The sequence below is a fragment of the Podarcis muralis genome, chromosome 10 (genome assembly GCF_964188315.1).
Source record: "Podarcis muralis chromosome 10, rPodMur119.hap1.1, whole genome shotgun sequence".
Classification (NCBI taxonomy): domain Eukaryota; kingdom Metazoa; phylum Chordata; class Lepidosauria; order Squamata; family Lacertidae; genus Podarcis; species Podarcis muralis.
The window spans coordinates 6612320-6636040 of record NC_135664.1 but is presented as its reverse complement, the minus strand read 5'-3'; the positions used below and the strand labels follow the sequence as shown (position 1 = coordinate 6636040).

At 43.5% G+C, this 23721-nt stretch overlaps 3 protein-coding genes across 7 annotated transcripts in view; 2 read left to right on the top strand and 1 right to left on the bottom strand.

Moving 5' to 3' along the window:
• The first annotated feature begins 701 nt into the window (after positions 1 to 701).
• On the top strand, positions 702 to 12031 carry LOC114604991 (uncharacterized). 3 transcript variants are annotated; one of them, XR_013394537.1, is made up of 5 exons: positions 702 to 1224; positions 1746 to 2098; positions 4746 to 4953; positions 5992 to 6039; positions 6130 to 7203. XR_013394537.1 is itself a non-coding variant. In XM_077935771.1 (5 exons), exons 2-5 carry the CDS (start codon positions 5253 to 5255, stop codon positions 9543 to 9545), a joined length of 648 nt encoding a protein of 215 aa, XP_077791897.1. In that variant the 5' UTR covers positions 4818 to 4953; positions 5096 to 5252; the 3' UTR covers positions 9546 to 12031. The 3 variants fall into 3 exon arrangements, 2 of the variants coding, with proteins under 2 accessions (XP_077791897.1, XP_077791896.1); XM_077935771.1 differs by lacking the exons at positions 702 to 1224; positions 1746 to 2098 and adding exons at positions 5096 to 5634; positions 9540 to 12031 and having other exon boundaries at positions 4818 to 4953; positions 6130 to 6341; XM_077935770.1 differs by lacking the exons at positions 702 to 1224; positions 1746 to 2098 and adding an exon at positions 5096 to 5634 and having other exon boundaries at positions 4818 to 4953.
• On the bottom strand, positions 4834 to 14071 carry LOC114604992 (uncharacterized). Of its 3 annotated transcripts, none has more exons than XR_003708468.2 (4): positions 13757 to 13864; positions 11874 to 11924; positions 10923 to 10977; positions 4834 to 4927 (listed from the first exon to the last, which is right to left on the bottom strand). XR_003708468.2 is itself a non-coding variant. In XM_077935772.1 (3 exons), the coding sequence occupies exons 1-3, from the start codon at positions 14069 to 14071 to the stop codon at positions 9844 to 9846; spliced, it is 384 nt and encodes a 127-aa protein (XP_077791898.1). In that variant the 3' UTR covers positions 9754 to 9843. The 3 variants fall into 3 exon arrangements, 1 of the variants encoding a protein (XP_077791898.1); XR_013394538.1 differs by lacking the exon at positions 4834 to 4927 and adding an exon at positions 9764 to 9861; XM_077935772.1 differs by lacking the exons at positions 4834 to 4927; positions 10923 to 10977 and adding an exon at positions 9754 to 9861 and having other exon boundaries at positions 13757 to 14071.
• FBXL13 (F-box and leucine rich repeat protein 13) overlaps positions 14028 to 23721 on the top strand; it is a 72621-nt gene continuing 62927 nt past the window's right edge. Inside the window, exons 1-5 of the mRNA XM_028745696.2 lie at positions 14028 to 14153; positions 18472 to 18575; positions 20493 to 20586; positions 22447 to 22514; positions 22822 to 22976. Of these exons, the coding sequence (XP_028601529.2) occupies positions 14061 to 14153; positions 18472 to 18575; positions 20493 to 20586; positions 22447 to 22514; positions 22822 to 22976 (514 nt within the window). The 5' untranslated portion in view covers positions 14028 to 14060. The remainder of the gene's footprint in view (positions 14154 to 18471; positions 18576 to 20492; positions 20587 to 22446; positions 22515 to 22821; positions 22977 to 23721) is intronic.

Below are 23721 nucleotides of genomic sequence, written 5' to 3'. Positions count from 1 at the left end.
TGACAACCCACGCTACGCCACTGCTTGCAGCTGCCCTGGTCGGGACGCCCTAAATCCGCCTCTGCCCGGGTTCTTGCCTACTCTGAGCAAGAGGGGAGAGGCGCAATGTTTGCGCCCCCTGGTCCTGCGCTGTTGGCGAGGGCCAGTCTGACCAACTTCTAGGTATGCCCCGGGGCCAGGCTCTGTGGATGGAGTGGCTGGATCAGCATTGCCCCCCCCCCCACAGCAGAGACCATGGAGCTCAAAAAGAAGCTCAAAAAGGTTGTTTTGGGTCCCCTTTGGCCCACTGCCAGTGACTCCCCCCCCCACCATAGGGGTTGGGTCTGTTCTGCTGTGCCCCCCCCCGGCCTGCTGTAACGGCCCCCACCAACGGCTGGATTCTTCCATTTGCCTCTCGCACTGCATCCTCAAGCGTTGCTTTGGTGTCCCCCTTGCAGCCAGTGGCGTTGCGTGGGGGGTGCAGGGGGGGCCGGCCGCACCGGGCGCAATATCTGGGGGGGGGGCGCTCGCACTCGCAGCTCTCTGCCCCTACCTGGCTCACTCACTCTCACTGCAGTGCTGGCTGTGCGAATCCGATCCGAACCGGCGGGTCGCCCCCCCACTGTGGAGGGGGGAGTGCCAGGCGTGCGGTGCGGTTAGGGGGCGCAAATTACTTGCCCTGCCCTGGGTGCTGACAACCCATGCTACGCCACTGCTTGCTTCAAAGCCTTGTTCTCAGATGGTTAAGTAACAAGATGACATATCATGACGACTACTTTTTGCACAGCTGAGTAGTCAAGTTTGGATTTGTATCTGGGTGTGTGTATGTTATTAACAAAGAATGTGGGCTTTAGAATCATGTGACTCTGAAGCATCTTCTTTGGAAAGATTTATTTTGCTAAGCTAATAAGATACCAAAGGACCATATTTAAGCAAATTTATTACAATGTGGGAGACAGGGACAGATGGGATGGAAAGAAAGGAATCAAGTGCCTGTGATGAAATATAATAGCTTTTTAGTGTAAGTGAGAGATGAGTAGTAACAACAGCAATAACTACAGATGACAGCAAAGTCATGGCCTCTGGGGAAAGTGGTTTCCTAGTAGTATTCGACTTGGTGCTCATTTGGCTGAGAATATTTTTGAACTTCTTAGGACAAACCAAAGCTGCATTTCTGTTCTGCATCTTCAGCTACCTGAGAACTCTTGAAAACACCCAAAGGAGAAATACTGACTCTTCCTAATGGTACATCAATATTGAAATGGCCAGAAATGGGGCCAGTTGGGTTCAGTGGTGGTTCTTTCCTCCCTCTGCTTCAACTGCTCATAGAAGATGATTTCGGAAGAAGGAGTGCCAGTGGGATTGAAGTGCTTTGGTGGGAGAAGTTGCCATATGTGAAATGGCCCTTAAGTGCTGTAACTTTATTGCTATTCTTCTGTCCTCTCTATGAGAAAATGAGTTAACTTTAGGTGTATCCAGAATATTCCAGAAAACCAGTATATATATATAAAAAAAAGATTCAGAAGATAAGTGACAAGATAAGGCTGTTAGATGCAGTTGCTTAAGGCATACCAGCTTCTTTTCCATATTTGTTCTAGGAAGGTGTGGGACCCATTTGAGCTCTTGGGGTTAATTCTTAATGACTGGCAAGTCTTCCAAAGTCCATTTAGCCAAATCCTCAGTTAGCACTTGTGTCCATTTTTTGAATGAGAAACCCTACCATTTTTGGGGAAATGCGAAAGATTCTTCCTCCCTTTCTTTTACAGAACTTTTCGTGTGTGGCTGAAGAAAGACAGTGGTCAGTATTGGCCTAACACATACCACCAACTGCCTTGTAAGTATTTGCAATACTTGGTCCATTTTAATTCTCAGCTTTCAGGCCCACTCCTCACTTTTTCTTCATCACCACTTCCACCAATAATTAGCTGTTGAGAGTACAGTGTGGATCTTCCATAATTCTGCTGGCATTTAAATACATTGAACATTTTTAAACAAGGGATTCTGGTGCGTGGCAAATATAAGCAATGTGACACCCATGTTACTGGACTCCATATTTCTGCATGTGCGTTAACCCAGAAACAAGAAAGCTGTCTGTCGGTCTAGATGATGTACAATCTCAGTAAGTACACATGATAAGATTTCTAGTTAAGATGTCTTCCTATCCCTCCCCACCCCAATGCCAAAGAAGACAGGTTTATACTGTAAAATGTTTAACAAAACAGGAAGGAATGGGGAAACAAGCCAACTAGGTACCAGTTCTTGAAGTCGCAAAGCTCCCAAAGCAGGTGGTGTCTTGGGCTTGCTTTCCCATGTCTCCCATCCCTCTTTTCCTGCTTCAGGTAGGTGATAGTTGATGACTTTCATACAGGAGTTAGCTGGTCAACTTTCCCAATTGGAAACCTTTCTACAGGGAATTACAAAGCAAACTGGCTTGGTCTCTGTAAGAATTTGCACAGTATTTGATCATTGAAGCAGCAACTCGCTGTTGGACTTATTCATTTGACTTCCTTGACCCGAGAAGATACTAGAGCAGATATTAGACAGCAAACTTGTAAGCACCTAGAAGAAAGGAAGTGTTTATTAGCATGCCCCCCCCCCCATCCCTGCTATATTGTCAGGGGCTACTTCTTAGGCGGGACGCGGGTGGCACTGTGGGTAAAACCTCAGTGCCTAGGACTTGCCGATCGTATGGTCGGCGGTTTGAATCCCCGCGGCGGGGTGAGCTCCCGTCGTTCAGTCCCTGCTCCTGCCTACCTAGCAGTTCGAAAGCAGTCTTAAGTGCAAGTAGATAAATAGGTACCGCTTTATAGCGGGACGGGAAGGTAAACGGCGTTTCCGTGTGCTGCGCTGGTGCTGGCTCGCCAGCTGCAGCTTCATCACACTGGCCACGTGACCCGGAAGTGTCTCCGGACAGCGCTGGCTCCCGGCCTCTTAAGCGAGATGAGCACGCAACCCCAGAGTCAGACACGACTGGCCTGTACGGGCAGGGGTACCTTTACCTTTACCTTACTTCTTAGGCAGCCAAGGTGTGGAGCTTCCAGTTTCTAAGAGCTGTGTGCGCTATTTGTACTATTTTGCCTTTCATTCACCTTCACCTGCAGAAATGGGTGGTGATGACAACCTGTGGTGCCAGATCTCTTGCGCCCATCAGTCATCAGCTGGACTGTGCAGTGTCTGCTACCAGTTACAGCACATACGGCAGTTATGTGCAGGTGAACAAAATAAGAAAGCATGGCTTATGTTGGAATAGGCCCAAAGGACATTTCACCAAAAGGGAGGCCTCCCTCTCTTAAGTCATTTAATCTTTTATGCAGCTATTATTCCTAGACAGGACAGGGCTGAAAACCCCTTTTTTCCTTTGTGTCTTTAGGCGTAATATGGAAGATCTGGGAACGTTATAGGTCAATAAATGGGTTAGTTGAGAAATGCCATTACATTATCTACAGATTGAGGAAAACATATGCATAGGTTTGTTTTTTTAAAGAGTTATTTATGAAGACATGCCTGACAGAAACTGTTCTTAATGTTTCCAGGTGGATTCTTTTCATGCACTTATTTATGTATACCCTTTATTGACTGCCCAGTCAGCAAAGTTCTCTCTGGGTGGTTCACACAGAGTTGAAACAATACACATTTTTCAGACCCTCCAAGTGTCCCTATTTTCCAGGGATGTCCCTGATTTAGAGAAGCCATCCCGGTTTCTGATTTGATCCCAGAAAGTCCCACCTTTCCTTAGAATATCTCTGCTTTTATTGGAGAAATGTAGGAGGGTATGGAGTTATCCGACCCCTGAGCCGTCTGAAGGCAATCCTGTATAGGGAAGGGTTTTTTTAAAAAATGTTTAATATTTTATTATGTTTTTATATATGTTGGAATCTGTCCAGAGTGGCTGGGGCAACCCAGTAATATGTGTGGGGTATAAAGAGTAAAATTATCATTATGGAATGGGACGTCCCTATTTTTATTGGAAAAATGTTGGAGGCTGTTTTTTTAAAACAGTTTACATATTAAAACCACCATTACAAACCTTTAAAATGTAAAAAAAACAAAAACCCAGCCCATCCAATTTCCTGCCTAAAACTGTGATTCCAGAAAGCCACCAAGGAAGGGCCATGAGGAAATGGTACTCTCAAGGCAAAGATACTGAAATCTCCTGCACCAAATCCCCGATTTGGAATGAAGTATAAAAACGAAGAATGTGCCGGGGTAACTTTTGTTGCTGAGGACGACTGCGTAGGCTGAGTCCTGATGTTCACAGTCCCATTTGCTGTGTGCACTCACTGTGGGAGTTGTGTAGCCCAGCAAGATGTGGCACCCATTGTGCACAACTTCCAGAGGTGTCTAAGGGCTCATGTGTGTGGCATTCTTAATTCTGTGTGAATGACACAACTCTTCTCTTCTTCTCCCTCACCGTGCTGCACACATTTCTGAAATCTTTCTTGATGTATCACCCAAGCATGGGATTCTTCTTCGAGCCCCCCAACACGTGGCAAACTTGAATAAAGCTAGCTATCCCCTTTCTTGACAGCAGTGTCGGGTCATGTTCCTTATACCACAATCCCAAGCATGCTCACTAGGAACTAATTTCCACTGGGGTCAGAAAAAATTACTCCCAAGTAGAGCTATTTTGGAGGCTCAGGTCCACAGGTTCATGAGCAGAAGGCCTCTTTCTGACTTAGTGAAATATTATTGCATGAGAAAAGACAAAAAGGACTATATATGTATGTATTTATTTACATAGTACTTTTTGTCTGTATAATTCTAAGCACCATACCATGGGTTCCCTGGTGGTCTCCCATCTGGGCACCTCAGCAGACCTGCCAAGTGTCCCTATTTTGAAGAGACAGCCCCCGATTTACAGAAGCCATTGTGACATCTTCCTCTGCTGGCTCACTGGTCACCAGAGTGCTAAAAGACCTGGTGGGCTCCTATGGTTGGATCATTTCGTCTGTGTGAGAGAAAGGAGATGGAAATGTAAGTAGGATTTCACTCAGCATCTGAATTCTGTGATTATAGTGAATTCCTCTTGAGCGTAGATGTGTGAATGCCAAAACCAGTTTAGGGACAGGAGAGTACTGTGAGCCACATTTCTCACATTTTGCTCTTTCTTTTCTAGGCTTTTCTAGGCTGAGGAAAGTGTTATCCCAATTGGGAAGGTGAAGTAAGATTTCGCCTCTCCCTGAGACCTCCCTCTCACCCACAACTTCCCCCTCTACACCCCTATTTCAGAGGACAGAAAAGGCAAAACCCTTCAGCATATAGATGTTGATGTGATGGCCTGGGACTGGGACTCGGGCTCAGAACCAGAGGAGACTCAGTCTGCACCGGATCCTTTGCCTCAGGCATCATCTGAACCAAGTCTGGGGCCTGATCCTGAAGAGTCCCAGTCTGTACAGGTTCCCCTGCAACAAACACCAGCTGGGCCGAGCCAGGGGCCTGAGCCTACCCTGGCTCCAGATGCAGGGATTACCTCATTGCCTTCACCTGGGCCATCAGTTAGAGCTGCTCCACTACTGGTTTGGTCAGGGGAGGCTGAGGCGGCCCCTGGGTCTAGTAACCCACCGACATCGCCCAAGCTGCAGAGACTAAGGTCTGAGAGAAGGAGAGACCTGAGTACTTGCAGGAGGAGTGCTCGCCTTCAGGCGAAACAGGGAGGTGAGTCGCTGGGGGATCAGGACCGGCCGCTACCCCGACAAAGATAAAAGGCTGTCGGACCCTGTCCCAGGTTGCGGGAGCAACATTGCTGTATGCTAGATCCTGCCTGAGATCCTGTACCTGTCCTTGCCTGGTTTCCTGCTTCGGCCCTGTCAGACTGACTCCCAGCGGAACCTTTGGATTCTGGACTGGTCCTGGACTGTTCTTCACGGGTTACCCCCGGGCCCAGCACAGCTGCTTCCATAGTAATATTAGTCCCTAAGGTTTCTTAGGAAAGGTCTCTCTGTAACTGTCTGAGGCCTATTTCGAGGTTATGAAAAATAAACATATCCCATGTAGCTCTTTGTTTCCCTGTAGGCTCTGCATACCTCCTGCCAGAAGAGGATGGCCCAGGAAAAAATGACGGTAATGTCTATTTCCAAATATATGTTCAGTGTATATAAGAAAGTCCCCCAAGCAGTTCTAATTGCTAGGCTTCTCTTCTTTTCCATTTAGATGACATAGTCCTAGAAGACCTGGAGGGAGAGCAGGGGCCCATTTTCTGTGAGCAGCAGGACAGCTCTCGAAGAAGATGGCGGAAGAGCTCCTCCATCAGAGGAGCTCAAGAAATGCCCAGGAAGACAAGAAGGCAATGTCTATTTCCAAGGATATGTTCAGTGTATATAAGAAAGTCTCTAAAACACCTAGTCAAAGTCTTCCCTGCTAGGGTGAGAAGCACCGCGTTTCCATTATGCTAATTATTTCTAAACTTGCATGTGTGCATTGAAATTAGCATATGCAAATCTGTCCCATTTGGCCACCCTGATATCCTCTCTTCTTTCTCTTCCAATAAAAAATTCAGAAACAATTAGCCAGAGCCAAAGAATGGCAGTAGGGATGATAATTTAGGTAAACCACTTTCCTCTTGTGATCCTTCATAGTAAAGGTTTGGGGTGAGGGGCCATGGAACTCCTTGGAAATTGCGGAAGGGCTGTACCTCGGTGGTAGGCGGTCTGATTGACATACAGAAAGTGGACTGATGGAGAAGGGATGGAGCAGTTGCCCCTTTTCAAGTGGGCTGCAAGAGGAAGGATGCTCCCTGCAACCAGCATAGAAACACAGCTCTCCACCTTTCAACTGCCAGCCCCTGACAGGTTAGTAAGACTTTTTGCAGGCTAGTAACTTTTGTGGGTTATTTTATGAAAAATCCTCTCCTTTTCCTTTCATTAGAGGATTTTTCATAAAAGAAAATGCCCATCAAAGGAAAATGAAAGAAAGGAAATCTGGGAAGAAATACAAAGAAATGAAAAAGAATTACTTAATAAACCAGACAATGAAAACATTAAACAATATAAAAATCCTTCAAACACAATTCTCGATGGTAATAAATGAAGAGCTGGAATGGAAGATCAAATGGCTAAAATATAAACATTTTTAATTCGGAAATAAGCTGGGCAAACTCTTGGCCTGGCAACTAAAGAAAAAAAAAAAAAACGAGATGAAAGATTAATAAAATCAGAATGGATGATAAATGGTCTGATGATCCAAAGGAAATCAGTAGATGTTTTGCCAATTACTACAGAGTTATACGGGACGCGGGTGGCGCTGGGGGTAAAACCTCAGCGCCTAGGACTTGCCGATCGCATGGTCGGCGGTTCGAATCCCCGAGGTGGGGTGCGCTCCCGTCATTCGGTCCCAGCGCCTGCCAACCTAGCAGTTCGAAAGCACCCCCAGGTGCAAGTAGATAAATAGGGACCGCTTACCAGCGGGAAGGTAAACGGTGTTCCGTGTGCTGCGCTGGCTCGCCAGATGCAGCTTGTCACGCTGGCCACGTGACCCGGAAGTGTCTGCGGACAGCGCTGGCTCCCGGCCTATAGAGTGAGATGAGCGCACAACCCTAGAGTCTGGCAAGACTGGCCCGTACAGGCAGGGGTACCTTTACCTTTACCTTTACAGAGTTATACAAAGAAGGGTCCGAAAAAAGTGAAAAAATTGCAGAATATTTGAAGAAGAATGGACTGCCTAAGATCTCAAAAGAGAAATCCAGGATATTAAACTCTCCCATTGCCCCTTTAGAGGTACAAGCAATTCAAAGAGCAAAAATATTATCAATTTGAAAATTTTAAAAATGATAAAAAGAAAGGATGTGCGACGGAGATTTCAAAATTTGAATCCGACCTGGTAAACTCTAAGACCAAAACTCTTTCTAAAACATACAGACTCCTCCTTGGCTGGGAAGCCAAAGAAGAGGTCAAATCAGCAATGATTAAATGGACTCAAGCCTTTGGCCACAACATAGACATGAGCCAATGGGAACACCTATGGAAAGTTAATTGGAAATTTGCAGCATGTTTTACGCTAAGGGAAAACCTCCAAAAGATGCTATATTGATGGTATTTAACCCCCTGTAAACTTTCCAAAATGTACAAAAATGTTCCAAATACATGCTGGAGATGCAGAGAACCAGGTGGAACTCTCTTCCACATGTGGTGGGTGTGTAAAAAGTTTAAGACCTTTTGGAATGATATATAGAGAGAGCTCAAAACAATGTTAAATGTATCCTTACTGAAGAAACCAGAATGTGCTGGTCCCAGGGGGGATAAGGTACTATTACCGTAGCCCAAGATCAGTCCAGAGTCTCTAGCAGGGTAGACGATCACTAGATGAGACGCGAGGTCCGAGACAGGGAGCCAGGCGGGGTAACAGGAACGCTGGTAGGGCAGAAGCAGGAAGCCAGGCAAGGAACAGGAACACTGGTAGGGCAGAAGCAGGAGTCCAGGCGAGGAACAGGAACACTGGTAGGGCAGAAGCAGGAGTCCAGGTGAGGAACAGGAACACCGGATAGTCAGGAACAGGAAGCCGGGCGAGGAACAGGCACACTGGGAGTGCAGATCAAGGACTGGGTAAAGCAGGTACTCCACAACGACGTTGCTCCCGCAACCTGGGACCGGGCTGCCTGACTTTTATCTTCTTCTAAGGCCGGGGGCGGTCCCGGCCCCCAGAAGCCCCGCCTCTCTTGGCCTTAAGGCGAGCACTCCTCCTGGGAGACACCAGTTCCCTTCGCCTCTCTGCCCTAAGCCTCTGCAGATCAGGAGAGGCCGAAGGGTTACTGGGCCCCGGGGGAGGCTCACCTGTAGCCACTGAGTCTTCCAGCACCTCTGGGGCCAGAATGGTTTCACCTGGTGCCTGCTCTTGAGGTTCCTCAGCATCTAGGCCTTGCCCCAGTTCAGCCGGCCCTGGAGGCGGGGACTCCTGTGCCGGCTGGGATTCCTCCGGATCGCTCTCAGACTCGGAATCCCAGGCCATCACACAGAATCATTTTTATTGGGCATTACAGGTCCAGACATTGTTAGGAAGATAAAAGTCTTTCTGTATGCCACCATTGCCGCAAGGGTATTTATAGCAAAACATTGGAAGAGTGACAAAATTCCCACTAAATCTGAACAGTTACTAAAGCTGGTAGAATATGCTGAATTAGACAGTCTCTCAGAAAAGATCAAAGATAAGTCAAAACAGGAGTTCATTTCAAACTGGTAACTTCTAAGGAGATATTTGAAGGATAATTGTTGCAATCTGAAATCATTAGCAGCCTTTGAGTAATCTCTGTGAGTAATACAGATTAAAAGGGAGAAAACAGATTTATATATAGGTTTATCAGAGTGGAAAAATTGGGAAAGGATGGGAAGTCAAACTTATGTACTAAATATATTGTAGAAGGACTTATGGTACTTTTTTTTATTTTTTATTTTGACAAAACTGACTTACGTAAAATAAGGAAGATATGTCTTTGATGTAGATGCAAGTATGAACAAAAAAGCAATTAAAAAAAAAAACCCTTACGGGTTATTCACAACGCTGTGTTCATATTTGGTTCAATTGTCATTGGTGTTGGTGACTGAGTTTCCCCATTGCTGGTTGCTATGCAGGCTTGAGGCCATCTTTTGGCAGATCTGCCTTCATGCTGTCATTTTCCAGCACTACCCTCCTTCTGTCACTTGGTTCCTCAAACGCTGGGGACAGCAAGCACAACCATGAACCGCAGAACCTGAACACGGAGTTTGCCCTCTCTACGAATGCTGGGCAGAGCTCAACCATGGAACCAACCTCGCCATTTCCCCAGTGAGTGTGTCTTTCTTTGGGGCTCAAGGGAGCATATTAGCCCAGCTCTGGGATACAGCACTCATGGTAAGGCAACCCTCTGAGAAACAGCTTTTTGGTCATGAACTTCACCTAACAGCTTGGACTGTCCTGAGGGGAAAGCATATAAAAACAAACGCAAGTCATACAGGGGGACGTACTTGTGAGTTAACCCCCTTTCATTCCATGTTCTTCAATGGGCTTTACATGTGCATGCTACACCTTTAAAGTACATTCTTTCCCCCAAAGAATTCTGGGCACTGTAGTTTATTCCTCAGAGTTGCCATTCCCAGCAACACTTAACAAACTGCAGTGCCCAGAATTCTTTAAGGAAAGAATGTGCCTTGGCGGTTGGACTAGATGACCCTTGGGGTCCCTTCCAACTCTACAATTCAGTGATTCCATAAATGCATATGGAGCCATGTATTGGTGTGCGCTGAATGTTAGTCACACTTTGGTTCTGTTGACATCAGTCACAGCTAAGTCCCATTGATTTATGAAAGTGTGGCTAATTTGTCTAAGAGATTGATAACCCCAATAAATTACTTAGTTCTTAGATCAGGGCGTATAAGACTTCCTGCACACTGTGTACAGAAAAGTGACCAACTCAAGCCAAAGCCGGAGTGCATCTTTTTCTGCAGTTTGTTCAGCATGCTGCACTCTGGGCAAACAACACAGCACACCAGGCTAACTTCAGTGAGCCTAACAGGACTGCAGCTCAGATAAATGAATGGTTTCCCACAAGCATTGAAGGTAAAGTGACAATGCCCCCCTTTAGCACCAGGACTTTTGAGATGTCAGCTAAACAGACTGCAGGACACCTTCTTTCAGGAACCAAGGTTGATAAGAAGCACATGGGGAGACATTGCAAGAAAAGGGAACAGCAGCTCTCATGGTAGGAACATGAGAAGCTGCCTTGTACCGAGTCAGACCATTGGTCCATCTAGCTCAGTATTGTCTGCACTGGTCGGCAGCCCCTTTCCATAGTTCTAGGCAGGATTCTCTCCCACCTAGAGATGTCAGGGGCTGAACCTGGGAGTTTCCGTATGCAAGCAGATGCTGTACTTACTACTGACATTTCCTTTTTATTATTTGAAATATTTATATAACCAGATTCTTGGACCACTTACAACAAGGGAAAAACACATGAAAACTTACATATATAGTCATACCTTTGATGTTGAATGGCTTAGTTGCTGAACATTTCGGCTCTCAAACGTCAAAAACCTGGAAGAAGAAGAGTTTGGATTTGATATCCTGCTTTATCACTCCCCTAAGGAGTCTTAAAGTGGCCAATAATCTCCTTTCCCTTCCTCCCCCACAACAAACACTCTGTGAGGTGAGTGAGGCTGAGAGACTTCAGAGAAGTGTGACAAGCCCAAGGTCACCCAGCAGCTGCATGTGGAAGAGCAGGGAATCGAACCCGGATCACCAGATTACGAGTCTACTGCTCTCAACCACTACACCACACTGGCTCTCCGGAAGTGAGTGTTCCAGTTTTCGAACGTTTTTTGGAAGCCAAACGTCCAGCGCGGCTTCTGCTTGAGTGCAGGAAGCTCCTACAGCCAATCATTTTTGGTTTTCAAACGGTTTTTGAATGGTTCCGGGAGACGAACGGACTCCCAGAACGGATTAAGTTCGACAACCAAGGTACAACTGTAATAAAGAAAGCATATATGTATGTACCCTTTTCGCTTAACAAATAGATTGTATTTTCCTTTTTACAGCAGGCTAGAGAATGCCCTATTCAAAACCATTTTCTTCCTTTTAAATTTTTAGACCACCCTTGATTCCTTAGATCTCAGGGCAGTACCTGGATTAGCAGTTCCTCCTTCTGTTAACCCAGTTATATAAATATAACGGCTACCTACCTGAATATAAATATAAAGTTTTATAATTTTTGTCTAGAAGTGAAGGCTGCTAATGAACATCTTTCCCATTTCCACTTTCCATATGTGACTGACTTTCATCAATCATCTCCACATCGCCTCCCCACCCTGTTCTATAAAAATAATTAAATTTAAGTTACATCAGTGTCAGCATTTATAAAATGAAGTTGAAGAAACTAATAATAATTTCTTTTCTATTTTTAGAGGTTCAACTTTGTTTATAGGAAGACTTACAAATGCTACAGAGTAAACTTGTCCTATCCCTGCTTCCATATATCTGCATTCCTAAAAAATTAAAAAAACACATTACTAGGACATTTTAAGTCTTGTGACTACCAAGAGAAAGTTGTGTGAAACTTATGGCTGTAAATAAAAAGAGATGCTTATTGCCATTTCTGTGGTGGTTCTGTTCTGTTATAGCAGTTACAGACTTCTGAAAAATGCCTTAGGGCTCCTGCGTTCGAATCCTACTTGTGGCTTTCCCACAGTCATTTGGTTGGCCGCTGTGAGAACAGGATGCTGGAGTACATGGTCCGTTGGTCTGATCCAAGAAGCTCTTCAACAGCTTAGCTCAGTTGGTTAGAGCACAGTGCTGACAATGCCAAGGTGGCAGGTTTGATCCCCGTATGGGACAGCCATATATTCCTGCATTGGAGGGTTGGACTAGATAACCGTGGGGTCCCTTCCAATTCTGTGATTCATTGCTGCATCTTTACATGTTGCACCTCCATTTATTGTGAGGTATTTCAATGGAAAGAGTTACAGATGGGTAGCCGTGTTGGTCTGCCATAGTCAAAACAAAAAAATTCCTTCCAGTAGCACCTTAAAGACCAACTAAGTTAGTTCTTGGTATGAGCTTTCGTGTGCATGCACACTTCTTCTGAAGAAGTATCTGAAGAAGTGTGCATGCACACGAAAGCTCATACCAAGAACTAACTTAGTTGGTCTTTAAGGTGCTACTGGAAGGAATTTTTTTTGTTTTGTCAATGGAAAGAGTTATACCAGGACTGTTCTCACCTGGTAGCTTCATTATAAACCTTAGGTATGAAGTTGAAGAAAGAAAGCTCCTTTCAACCAACTTCAGATGATAGAGCGGTGCCATATAATGCTCGTTTCCATAAGGGCATTTCTACCCAAAGTATCTACCAGGGAAATAAGGGATCTGGAAAGGTTAACCTCGCTCAGAGTTGCCAAGGCTGCAACTTAGTATTTCGTATCCATCTCTTAATAAACAACACAACAGGATGTCCTTTCAACCAACTTCAGATGATAGAGAGGAGCTAAGTTTCAACCATTCATTTAGACACTTTTGACTTTCCTAAATTTAAGCAGCAGTGTTACGTCTAAGGTCTGCTCGGCCAGGTGGAGGAGTCTGGCTCTCCGGAGCCCGCCGTGACCCGGGCGGCCCTGGTGTCTCCGAGAAAGGTGAGCCGGAGGGACGGAAGGGCCCAGGCCGGGCGGGAATCTCTTGAGGATCGGCCCTTTGCGGAATCGACTGCGCCTGGCCCCTGGCAGATCAAGGGAATTAGGGTTGCCCTGTCCGAAAAGGGGGTGAGGAGACCGAGGGAAGTGAGCAAAACTCAGTGCGCCAGTCAGGAGAGCCAAGCATAAGAGCGGAGCTTCCAAAAGCATTTCTAACTTCGCCTTCCCCGGAGCAAGCCGTGCAAGACAGGGCAGAGCACTGGAGACTCTTGATCTCAGGGTTGCGGGTCGAGCTGCTCCACATTGGGCAAGAGATCTTTTATCAGTGTTCCCCAACCTTGGGCCTCCAGCTGTTTTTGGACTACAATTCCCATCAACCTTGACCACTGGTCTTGCTAGCGAGGGATGATGGGAGTTGTAGTCCAAAAACAGCTGGAGGCCCAAGGTTGGGGAACAGTGGACTAGGTGACCCTCGCCTCCCCCTTCCCGCTCTACAATGAACAAAACGGGGGGGGGGGGCAGCCTTTGCCCAGGCCTTCTCCACGCAAATCCAAAGCCCACGAAGAAGGCGCGCTGCGGCCTAGATGCTGAAGAAGACGCCTCGCCCCTCAGTTTGCCCTCAGGGGAAGGCTGCCCCCCGCCCCAACCTCGGCAGGCGCAACTCGGCCGCTCAATTTTGGCCCGCTGCCACCGACCAGAGGCGAAGAGAGGCGGCTGGCAGCCCTCGGTGACTGGGCTGCCGCGCGTGGGTTGTGAGCTGCCCGTTCATGGAGGGGACGTGGGGCCTTCCTTCGGCCGCCGGCCGTGGGCGAGCTGAGGCGAATGTTCTCCCTCCCGCCCGCGTCCCAGAGGCGGCCGTTGGCCGGAGAGCGCGCGCTGACCGCGTGACGGCCTGTCCAGGGGGCAGTGGCAGCCCGGTCGCTAGGCAACCGCCAAGCGGTCACTGCCGGGGTCGGGGTGGCGAGAGCGGCCGCTGGACGGAGGGCCCCTTTTCCCACCATGGAGGCCATTAAGACCACGGCGGTGTTTCAGAGCGTGGACCCCTCGCTTAGGGCCTATTTCAAGAAACACTCCATCCCCGACATCTATGAGGTAAAGGCCCCGCTGAAGGGCCGTTGGGTCACAGTGGCGGTGAACACGGGTGTGCGTGTGAATGGGGGTTTCCGAGGGGGACCGGCCCTCTGCCTCCTGCTCTGCTCTGAATTACTCACTTCTGGTCCCGTTATACGCTAGTGATACTCCCTGTCTCATCCCGTCCGTCTAATCGACCTGAGTTTCGGTGCACACGTCGTCCAGGGACCCAGGGGTAACTTCAGAAGAACAAAGCTGGAACGAGAGAAGAGGAACGAACCCGTGTCATAAAGATGATTTCCTTGCAGAAAACTGGCACGATATAGAATATAGAGAGAGTTTAGTTTCAGGGCAAGCACTGCAGTTTAGGAGATCTTCATTTCTCTTTTCACTAGGGTGTTGGGGGGTGGCATCATTTAAACTGTAATCACGAGGGTAGAAAAGCTAACTCCATCTATACTAAATCCTATTTTAGGTCACAAAATCTGTTTGCCTGCTTGCTTGTTTATTTATTACAGCACACACACACACACACACCCTCTCACAAAGCTTCAGGTTGCATCATAAAGATACATCTAAAAGCAATATAAAACCATCATTAAAATATCACTATCAAAAGCTTTCAAGATAAAGGCTAGAACCCCAAACATATTTATTATAGAGTAAGGCCCTTTGGGGCTTAGTTTTGGATCAGCATCCATAGGATTACAGGCAAAATGAGCTGTCTTTCGAAAACCAGTTCAGTATAGTGTTTGCCTAAAAGATAGACCCATTGAAAAAGTAGTCCCATTGAAATCCACGGATTTATGTAGGGTGGATATCACCCTCTGATATTAAGCCTGCAATCCTAACACCACTTATCTGGGACTAAGCCCCATTTAATTCAGTAGGAATTACTTCTGAGTAGACATTATTAGAACTGTGCTGTAAATTAGGTTTTAGAAAAGTGCTTATTCTCTGGCTTAAATTTTTCTAGGAAGCTCTTTCCTTAGTTCTTCTATAAGTCTTCCTCAACTGCCTTTCCATAATGCTTCAACCATATCATGTCATACTAATGCCTGGAGAAAATGTAATCTCAAGGGGAGATAGGGAATTATGATAGACACTTGTCAATAAATTGCCTTGCATTTTGATTATTCTTCCTTGGAGCATTGGAGTTTGGGAGCATTTTATGTGCATCTGCCCCCACAAAAGGGGTGTTTTGGATAGATTTCAGATATTTATGTTGAAATAAGATTCAGGTTAGACTAGAAGAAGTTCTTCAATTTCTGAATTCCTAAGTAGTAAGCCTTTTATTTTATTATACAAAGGGTATCAGTTCATATTCTGCCAAACAGTAGAAACTTTTCCTGGACAATTCTGAAAGATGTTCTCTAAGGTGTTAAGAGTAATATTGGGCACTAATTTGGACTACCAAGTCAAATACCAATGAATTGTTGGGAAGATAGTATTTGTACATGTGATACAAGTAGGGATTTTTGTTATCACACCATGGACAGGGTAGTGCTGGCCAATAAAGTGGTATATATAGGCAGAATCTGGGAAGACTAAAATAATTAATTTAATGCAAGTGAAATTTGAAATTCAAGTAATATGACTTGGGGCCAAAACAAGAAGATGTTAATGTTAAATTCTGCTTTTAAATTGGAAATACAATGTATTTTTAATCCCTCAGAAAAAAACAGCTTTCTGTTTAATTACTCTCTTGAAAAGCCTCTTCAGTGTTAAAATCGGAATACCAAGTGTGTGAGCAGCCATATATTCTTATGAAAATATAAGAATACAGTACAAACCCAAGTGGGGTTATCTTATTTGATACCCAGTTAACATCTATTTGGGATTGGGTTCACGTGACGAGGAGTAGCTAGGGAGAGAATAGGGAGTGCAGTTTAATATATAGGCAGTAGGTGGCAGTTACAGACTTAGAGTACTACATTGTCAAACATGAGCTTAAAGATGCTGGGATAGGGAACTGGAAAGTATAACTAAAGAATTATGTGCTCTGATTGAATAAGAGATGCTCTCTTCCAAAGGTTGATAGGTGGATCTGTTATTTTGTCAGAATGGAAGTTTAGAGCTGAGTTGTAAGCTTGCTGTGTGTCTCCCCAAAGGTTGACTAAGATGTGGAGTGCATAACACAGACACAATGCTCTCAACTCACCTTTCAGTTTTTGACCACAGTTGATGCTTTTGAATTATGGTTATTATTGATGCTTTTGAATTATTGATGCTTTTGAATTAAGTTGATGCTTTTGAATTATGGTGCTGGAGAAGACTCTTGAGAGTCCCATGGACTGCAAGAAGATCAAACGCATCCATTCTTAAGGAAATCAGCCCTGAGTGCTCACTGGAAGGACAGATCGTGAAGCTGAGGCTCCAGTACTTTGGCCACCTCATGAGAAGAGAAGACTCCCTGGAGAAGACACTGATGCTGGGAAAGATGGAGGGCACAAGGAGAAGGGGGCGACAGAGGACAAGATGGTTGGATAGTGTTTTCGAGGTTACCAGCATGAGTTTGACCAAACTGCGGGAGGTAGTGGAGGACAGAGGTGCCTGGCGTGTTCTGGTCCATGGGGTCACAAAGAGTCGGACACGACTAAACGACTAAACAACAACAACACCTTTCAGTTTTTGACCACAGTTAGTTGAGCACTTGACTGAGTTTTAGTTACGAGCTTGATGTTGTGCCTGTGGCAACGGGTAAAGATCAGGGATGGGGGCTTTCCCCAGCATTCCCTCACAGGAAACTTTCCAGCCAGTAGTAGGTGAGGCCATGTGGATTTGGCCAGAGACAAAAGCAGGTAGCTCAATGGATGTGACTCTTACCTTTGGACAGAAGGCTACATTCCAGTCACACATCACAAGTTTCTACCCACACAACACTCCATAGTTGATCCAGACAAGCAAGAGGCATTATCACATTTCAAGGACACATTCCAAACAGGCAAAAGCATTTGAGGCTGATGCAGAGCAGAGCTGGTGGGAGATGTGACTGGGGAAGAAACTAAAAGCTGGATAGTGGGGCCTGGAGCACTGCATTTGGCCTCTCTCCAAGAAGAGAGCTTCCTAGCATTTAAAATCGCACCACTACTGTAGCTACTCTCCTTTTACAAGCTTGTGATTTTGCACTGGATTCCTCATACTGGCTCTACATTTTTAAAAAATAGCTTAACATTTCATGAAATGAAAAATATACCTTTCTTTGGTAAGTGAAATGTTCAGTTTGTGAGAAAGGGTATATGTTAAATGTTGGTTTTGTAACTGGTTAAAAATAAAAATAAAAGAAGAATTCGCAGAATGCTTAGATCCAGCTTTTGGGACAAATACTCTTGGTGAAAGAGCCCCAGTAGAGATTTATAATCACAAAACATGCAGCAAAATAAAGCGTGGAAATATAGGCTGCTAGACCTTTTAACCCAGTCAGATATAAAACCAGGTATTATTATTATTATTACCCTTCTAATTTTCTTTCCCCTAGCTGTCAAAGAGACCACAGGTTTGGTAAATTAAAAATTGGTTTACTTACAAACTCTTTAAAGGTCAAATTTATGTGCTTTTCCAAGGAGCAGCAAGGAAACACACAGTACAGTTTAGTTTCAAAATTGGTAAATGTTTCTAAATTATTTGATAGAAACACAAATATGGCTTGCTGAATTCATGTGGTCTGGGCTTTAAGTGATCGGCCCAGATGCCCTTTCTGGTTGGATTCACATGGTGGAAGAGAATGAACAAAGGCTTTGCTAACCTTTTCTGCCAAGATGTCGGGGTGGGACCTAGCTAAGCCTGGGAGGACTGTTTACTTCATGGCCTCAACCATTAACTAGAGCTAAGCATGCTGGTTATTTGAGGCTGATATTGATCCCACAAAAAGGACATGTCCAGTAAGAATCAAGTTATGATTAAAGAACACAATTTACAGACTAGCTTTTATAAATCAATGAAGCAGGCATCAGAGGATCATGGAGCTGCATGTTAGTTGAAATCACAGTGTAACTGGTTTAGTTTGTATGATAGCTTTGATGAGAGGAGCTGGATGAGGGAACTATTTTGAAGAAAGCAACTGTAAAATAAACACGTTTTCATTTATTTACCAAAATGAAATGGCTTAGAAAAATATTGTCTATTCAATTTAAATAGGGACAAAATATTTTTATATCATTTTACTTTTATTTTATTTATTTTATTTGTACCCCGCCAATCTGATTGGGTTGCCCCAGCCACTCATAATGCTTTCAGAAGAATGTATAAAGGTAATAATATTTAAAAGTTTGTCTTATACTTTTATACAAGTATATTTGTTATATTTATTACAATTCCAAATGTGGATTTTTCATTGCAGGCCCTGTTGTGTGGTCTGCTAGCTATGCGTCCAGATGATCCACTCAGGTTTTTAGAAGAAAAGCTCAAAGAAGTAATGGAAAAAGGTCTATATAGTATTTTATGGTATGTATGATATTTTGTCTGTGTAGACTATAAATAGCGTGGCAAGCTGTAGAATACTGAAATATGGGGAAATGTTATTTAGGGTTCAATCCTGAAGTGAGTGGGAATACAAAAAAGTTCTACAGCTTTATCCTACTCTACTGCAGAGATGAAGTGAAGGCAGAGGAATGCTTTTCTGTTCTTTCTGTTTTGTGTTAATGTTTTTCTTACATTTTTCACTCTAATTGAAAACAAGTCCTTGAGTTTGGGGTCGGAGGAACCCAGGAAAAGTAGTTCTGGTTAACTTCAGCATCCATGGTGAGACCACCTCTAGTTCTACTTCAGATCTCATTACTTCCATGGCAACCATAAGACAGTCTCAAGTTGCCAGTGCTCCCAACATACAAGGCAGAACATATGTCATTGTTCTGTATGGTGAGATGGTTGTCTGAATGTAGGGGGCATCTCTGTGACCACCATTGTCATGATCAGTTCACTTCTAGGTGAGGTTTAGAATTTTGGCATCTTCTTCCTTCTGCAGTACTAGTACCATGAAGTGCTCTTGACCTGCTGGTTTAAGCATAATTTCCATGTGGATGGGACCTTGTGGGAAGGCCCCTCCAGGGACATGTTTTATTTCTGAATTTTCTGCTTAGAAATGCAAATTAAGTAGTATATAGATGTCTTAAAATAGTAACTAAAATAAATGTACACTTTGAGTCACTACATTGGCAGCCCATGTGTTAAAGTTTGAGATAAGATGAAAGAAACCAGATAGGGAAAATAGCAATAATGAACTGTAGTTCAATTTCTGAATTGTTTCAGTTTTTAATTGCTTTTGTGCCAAGCAACAAAAGCGATAATTTAAAAGTTATTTCTGCAAGTTATTCTTGGAGAGTGCTTGAATGTGTTTCAGAATTGTTCAGAAATGAACAATATTTGGAATGGTTCTGTCCAATTTGCTTCACCCCCCACCCCCGGCAAGGATATGCAGACAGAGGCTTTACATTTTATCTATACGAAAAACTTTTTTCAACATTACCATAGAAGAATTAGAATTGTCAAAATAATGGACTGTTTAAAATATATCAGCAGTAAAGTTGGATTTTTGGAAAACAGTGTTTCCCATGGTGTAGTAACATTTATTGTTTTTATTTCATTCCATAAATATTTAACAGTGGCTGCATTCATGTGTAATGATATGCCAGACTTTCTGGCTTATTGCAGTTTATTAGGAATAAGCAGTGTGCTGGTGAATGCTGCCTATTCGTTGCTCCTCTGGCAAGAGTCCAAGCAAACAAACCAGGAAGCATCATTATTTGTTGCCCCAGGGTTTCAGGCTGGTTAGGATGTAACAGAGGACCAAAGCTTTTAGGTTTGTCTATCCCACTCACACCAAGGGTGATATGCACCAGCATGCTGCTTATTCCTAATAAACAGCAAATGTTTGGCCTATAATTACATACAAATGTGACCAATGTCTCTGAACACAACATTAAGTGTTAGTTACCTGAAAAATTGTTTGGGGCACTTCCAAACACACACTTTTAGGTTAGGATTCAGTCACATACTAGTAGAATCAGGTTGCACAAAATTGATTGAATTCAGTTGCACAACAAATCTGCTTCCCCTTGCCTCCCATTCAAACAGTTTACAAGGAAAATGACATGGGGAAATGCACTGGAAAGTGTGGGATAACATCATCTAATTGCAAATAAATCAAAATGAATGCTCAATAAATAGCTAACATCATCTAGTCTCCCTGCAAACAAATCAGAATGAATGCTCAATAAACAGATCATCTGGAAATCACCTTTAAAACTATGGTTCACTAATACAGTATAATTTAATAGTGGTGCTATTAGTGTTAACGGAAAATGGAAACTTATGTAATCATGTGATGCATACAAAAAGTAATATTATTATACTCCCCGCCAGGGACACGTGTATTGATCCAGACCTAAGTCTAAGACTAAAAGCGATTTCAGATACATATTTACACACCCTTTTGGGACTGGATGATGATCAACTAGTAAGTATTTCTAAACCTTTTTGGCTAACTCTGAGTGGAGTAAGAACAGTTGCTATCCTCAAATGTGTTTTACAAAGAATTGTACTTTTTTTGGATTCATACTTTGCTTTGTCTGAAAGTATTGAGAGGAAAAAAGATCCCTACTCCCAAAGACCTCATAATATAAAGCAGCAGCTACTCTGTACCCATTAAACTCAGAGGGACATCTGGATAAACATGATCAAGATTGTGCTGCCAGAAAATATGGCATAAGGAAATAATTTAATAAAATTTCAAGTTAAATCTTACAGTTGGTCCTCCAGATTGTTGGCATCCTTTTCATTTTAGGTTCTGAAAAGGGATTGTGCAATTGGAACAGTAAAGCTAAAGCTAAAGGACCCCTGGACGGTTAAGTCCAGTCAAACTCGACTATGGAGCGCAGCACTCATCTTACTTCAGGCTGAGGAGCCAGCGTTTGTCCGCAGACAGCTTTCTGGGTCATGTGGCCAGTACGGTTCCCCTAATGGGCAAAAATGCGCCACCAGTAATTTGGGCTTTCCGGTCCTTTTTTGGTGCCTCATATGGACCTTTTGAGCACATCAGTATTGTGGAGGGCAGTTTAACCCTTTTATAATCTCAACTAGCAGTAAGTGATTGGAGGGGAAAGTGTGCCCAAAAGAGAGTAGAGGCAGGTGGCTTTTGTTTTTTGTTTTTGTAAAACAATCATGGGCAGACATCAGACTTTCGGGTTCAACCTAGTTATTTTACTATAACTCTGAGATCCATTGACCAGAGCAAAGTGCAAAATAGTGGCAGGAAAGAGGGCAGCATACTTTGAACTAAAAGGCAGGATGTTTCTGAGCAAGCCCATTCTCAGCATAGTCCAGGATTTTATTATTTGTATACCAAAACAAACTTCAAAGTCCTGTCACACAAAAATCTATTTCTGTTCCACCCCACCCCACCACAAAGCTTTTTTCATCTCAACCACCTAATTTAGAGGAGGGAAGCCTTTTTGTGTGTGTCTATAGTTATATAGTTGGGACGCGGGTGGCACTGTGGGTTAAACCACAGAGCCTAGGACTTGCTGATCAGAAGGTCAGCGGTTCAAATCCCCGTGACGGGGTGAGCTCCTGTTGCTCGGTCCCTGCTCCTGCCAACCTAGCAGTTCAAAAGCATGTCAAAGTGCAAGTAGATAAATAGGTACCACTCCAGCGGGAAGGTAAACAGCATTTCCGTGCACTGCTCTGGTTCACCAGAAGCGGTTTAGTCATGCTGGGCACATGACCCGGAAGCTGTGCACCGGCTCCCTCGGCCAGTAAAGCGAGATGAGCGCCGCAACCCCAGAGTCGGTCACGACTGAACCTAATGGTCAGGGGTCCCTTTGCCTTTACCTTTATAGTTAAGCAATTTGGAGTCTGAATCCTTGCTGATCTACTGCAAGTTACCCAAGAGATCTACCAGTAGATCTTGATCTGCCCACCCTGGTGTAAAAGGACAAGAAGTAACTGCAGCTGTGGTTATTACTGTTATTACAAATGCATAGGCTCATGAGTATTGTACTTACTTCCTCAAACAATGAACTGCTTTAACAATGGCTGAATTTCCTTTTACTTCACAATCTAAACTATTTCAGTTGCATTGGTTGCATTATTGTTTGATTTCATGCAATCAGAATATTGTAACAGCTGACGATGGAAGTGAAGTTAGTTATAATTATCTGGAGGGGGCCGAATCTAGTGTTCAATCTCTTAACATAACTGTCAACAAATGTACAATTACATTTTACAATTAATTATATGACAATACCAACATAGAAAGTTTTATTTGTGTACATATTCTCCATTTTGATGCAATTTTATTTATGCATTTACATTTTAGATGACTGAGGATTTATGTGATAGAGCATGGGACTTTTATAGCATTAACTTAAAGAGAATGTGCTTTGAGTAAGTATTTGGTTACCTTTAGCATATAAAAACATTACGTGTACTTCATTTCCAATTCAACATGATCACATACTAAATAGCTATTTAGTGCAAAGTCACATATTGGGTAGTCATGGTATTTTAAGAAAAATGTTACAAAAATATATTGTTCCTTCAATTTGCTCCTTAAGTTTTGTTTGAATTAATATATATATATATTGATGTATATATTCCCCATATACTTCCTATGAAATTACATTTTCCTATTTTCTTTCATTCAGGTAAAAACTTCATTAATATATTGTTTATTGTGGCTTAATAATTGCAGTGCCTGGACAGAGTATTGTTCTAAGAGGAAAATTTCTAGGGAAATTTTTCAGAGAAAGATGGCTTTTGCAAAACACTTCTATGAACAAAAACAATTAAAATTAAAGTTACAGCAGTGGAGCGATTGGGTGAAGTTTCGCCATGAACAACACAAAAGTAAGTCTGGCACTAACAGGTGGCCAATTTGGATACAACTATTTACTATCTCATAGATCACAATAGGTGCTGCTTGGGCCTCTTGAACAGTACCATTAGATGTATTTTCAAAATGTGAGATTCATTTTGACATTGGGATTTGACTCACTATAATTGGTTTTATTTGACTGCTACAAAGTCCCAAAAGCATATTTCATTTTTATTCATTACAGCTTGCCCAGAGTCATTTAAAAATGTATTAGTATAATTCTTCCCCCCCCCTAAATGGTTCTTATATCTACTTCACTAGGCCAAAAAACTTTCTGTTATTTGACCTTAAAGATCTAGCTGCTTTTACTAGTAACTGTTTACTTATCCTACATTGTATATCAGGCAACGGTTAAAGATTAGATTTCTATCAAATGACATCAGTTTTTTATATTTTATATTGTATAGATATGTATGTGTGTGTGTGTGTGTGTGTATTCCACACACACACACAAAGTCAGCATATGCAACAGAACATGTCTCCAAGCATCTTCACCAATATGATAAATATGATAAAACATTGGTTGAGTGAGAATACCACTGATATAAACCCTTCTTTCATATCTACGTGTATGAGTAGGCAAATTACAGTACCATAAATCTGAATCCATTTTGTTAAAAAAGAAGGAAATAATACCCAATTTCTCATCAATTTCCTTTGAGGCCTGGTTCAGAAGATCAAATTACCTTATTTTTCACTCCATAAGACGCGCCAGAC

What these genes read in the sequence shown, in the direction of transcription:
- LOC114604991 (XM_077935770.1), top strand. Translation starts at nt 5,253, where the DNA reads ATGGCCTGGGACTGGGACTCGGGCTCAGAACCAGAGGAGACTCAGTCT. An exon ending in CCTTCAGGCGAAACAGGGAG is followed by an intron (nt 5,635 to 5,991) that starts GTGAGTCGCTGG and finishes GTTTCCCTGTAG; the next exon opens with GCTCTGCATACCTCCTGCCA. An exon ending in TGGCCCAGGAAAAAATGACG is followed by an intron (nt 6,040 to 6,129) that starts GTAATGTCTATT and finishes TTTTCCATTTAG; the next exon opens with ATGACATAGTCCTAGAAGAC.
- LOC114604992 (XM_077935772.1), bottom strand. Translation starts at nt 14,071, where the DNA reads ATGGCCTCCATGGTGGGAAAAGGGGCCCTCCGTCCAGCGGCCGCTCTC. An exon ending in GCCGCCTCTCTTCGCCTCTG is followed by an intron (nt 11,925 to 13,756) that starts GTCGGTGGCAGC and finishes TTAATTTTTTAG; the next exon opens with GAATGCAGATATATGGAAGC.